This window comes from Neltuma alba, unplaced genomic scaffold (assembly GCF_004799145.2).
Source record: "Neltuma alba isolate B1F8T4 unplaced genomic scaffold, ASM479914v2 tig00006837_pilon, whole genome shotgun sequence".
Lineage (NCBI taxonomy): Eukaryota > Viridiplantae > Streptophyta > Magnoliopsida > Fabales > Fabaceae > Neltuma > Neltuma alba.
In genome coordinates this window covers 91,053-93,442 of record NW_021634592.1, presented here as the reverse complement: position 1 = coordinate 93,442, position 2,390 = coordinate 91,053, and the positions used below count along the sequence as shown (strand labels likewise).

Sequence of the window (2,390 nt, the reverse complement as noted above, 5' to 3'; positions counted from 1 at the left end):
TTGGTTTTAAAAAGAACAAAGTGATACATGAACCATTCCGTGGTTAGGTACTGAAAAAAAAAAAAGAAGAAGAAAAAAGAAACCAAATAACTGAAATAAGTCTATAATTGAAAAGTTGTTACTATTCATATATTATCACAAATACATTTCAATATAATTAAGTTAGAAATCAAATACATAAACGATACACGTATTTAAGTAACAGAAAGAAATTATACATATTAATAATTGTGCCAAAAACTCTCATTTCAAATTTCTCAAGGTAATATTATAACCTTAAATGCTATATTTACACAAAATATATGCCGCAAATCCTTCTCAGGATATTCACTTTTGTCAATTTTTATAGGAGGGGATATATATATATATAGATATTATTATTTGTTTTAATTTTCTACTTCGTTAGATTGCTAACCATGCATATTGAAAAAAATAAAAATACAATTAAAGGTTATATTTATATCAGTTTTTAATTAAGAAAAAGTTCTTTAAATTTGTTTTTATCTAATGCACACACTAGCAGATAAGTATCTAAATGGCTTATCAAAAGATAAGTATCTAAATGAGTTTTTTCATGCCACTTACCTCTAACAAATTTCCTAAATATATTTTTAACGTCCATAACAACTTATTTACTAACGATAAGGACAAATTAACTTATCTCTAACAAATGTCCATCAAGCACTAAGGCTTATATAAACACACACACACACACGGGGACACAAACTTGAACCTGCTTTCATCAAGACACAGGACAAATACTATGCGTCTCATCATGAATACTCAAATTGTTCTGTGCCTTTCTCTAGCCTTCCTCTTCTACGGTACCATACACAACATATATATATATATATATATATATATGTATCTTCCTCTTGTAGCTTAATTAGTATACTGTATTCATAACATTGGCTAAATGTCAAGTTGATTGCTTGATATGCATCCTCATACGCATAGTGGTTTCATGGATATAGCTTGCTAATGTTTAGATTTGAATTTCTAGTTCATATGATGCAATATAGCGAGCTTGCTGCTCGTATAGCATCTTTTATAGAAAGCGTGTATGCATATATTTATATTCCTTAATGACTAGTAATATATATGTTGATTAATTCACAAGAAATGGTTTTGTGCAGGAGGAAAGTCAGCAAAAATTACTTTCAAAAACAACTGTTCCTTCACAATATGGCCAGGAACCTTGACCGGAGCTCCATACCCTCAACTATCCACAACCGGATTCGAGTTGGCGACCGGAGCATCTAGTTCAGTAGATGTCCCTTCTCCGTGGTCTGGCCGGTTTTTCGCGAGAACCGGCTGCGCCTCCGATGCCACAGGAAAGTTTGTTTGTGCCGCGGCGGATTGTGCCTCTGGTCAAGTTGGGTGCAATGGCGCCGGAGCAATCCCACCAGCAACATTAATAGAAATCTTTGTGGCACCAAATGGTGGGCAAGATTTCTATGATGTTAGCAATGTAGATGGCTTCAACTTGCCCATGTCCATAGCCCCGCAAGGCGGCACCGGCGACTGCAAACCCTCAAGCTGCCCGGCGAACATTAACGCGGCGTGCCCTAATGAGCTAAAAGTAGCTGGCTCTGATGGAAGTGTTATAGCATGTAAGAGTGCTTGCACAGCTTTTAATCAGCCTCAATATTGTTGCAGTGGAGAGTTTAACACTCCAGAAAAATGCCCACCAACACAATACTCTAAAATGTTCAAGACTCAATGTCCCGATGCTTATAGTTACGCTTATGATGATAAGACTAGCACCTTTACTTGCTTTAGCAGTCCAAACTATGCAATCACTTTTTGTCCTTAGATTCTTCCTGGAATCTGAGGGAAATAAAAGCTATATAATATCCCATGTGTAATGAAACTTGTTCCTTTAGGAATGTACTATGAAATAATTGACAAGAAGTTTGGGATAATCATCTAATTGAATTTTATTTTCAATTAAATTATTCTGTATTTTCATTTAGAGTCAGAGAGTTACGCCTGTCATGAAATTTTGGTTGCATGTTCCTATTTTAATTTATTGTAGTCGTTTCATTGTGTATAAGATTTTGATTTAATACTTTAATTTTAAAAAGTATATTTTTAGTTTTTTACATGTGGAGCACAACTAACCAGTGTGTGTCACCAGCGACCACCTTCACAGCAACGGCTGGTGTACGTGCCCCACTACTGAAAGTGGGGGAATCTGGATTTTTTTTTTGTTTTTTTAATCTTTTTTTTATGTAAGTTTTTTCTAATCTAGACATGTTTTAGGAGTGTGATTTGGCTCTAAAAATTTTGAAATTTGAGAGTTTCATTTTGATATACGATTTGACTATTTTTATACAAGTTTGGATCAGTTTTTGATGGGGCATAAAAGTGTTGTTTGCATTCTGAAA

At 34.3% G+C, this 2,390-nt stretch overlaps 1 protein-coding gene across 1 annotated transcript; it reads left to right on the top strand.

Moving 5' to 3' along the window:
- The first annotated feature begins 763 nt into the window (after positions 1 to 763).
- On the top strand, positions 764 to 1,880 carry LOC114751246 (thaumatin-like protein 1b). The gene is made up of 2 exons (XM_028939904.1): positions 764 to 824; positions 1,137 to 1,880. The coding sequence occupies exons 1-2, from the start codon at positions 764 to 766 to the stop codon at positions 1,814 to 1,816; spliced, it is 741 nt and encodes a 246-aa protein (XP_028795737.1). The 3' UTR covers positions 1,817 to 1,880.
- The last annotated feature ends 510 nt before the right edge of the window (positions 1,881 to 2,390 follow it).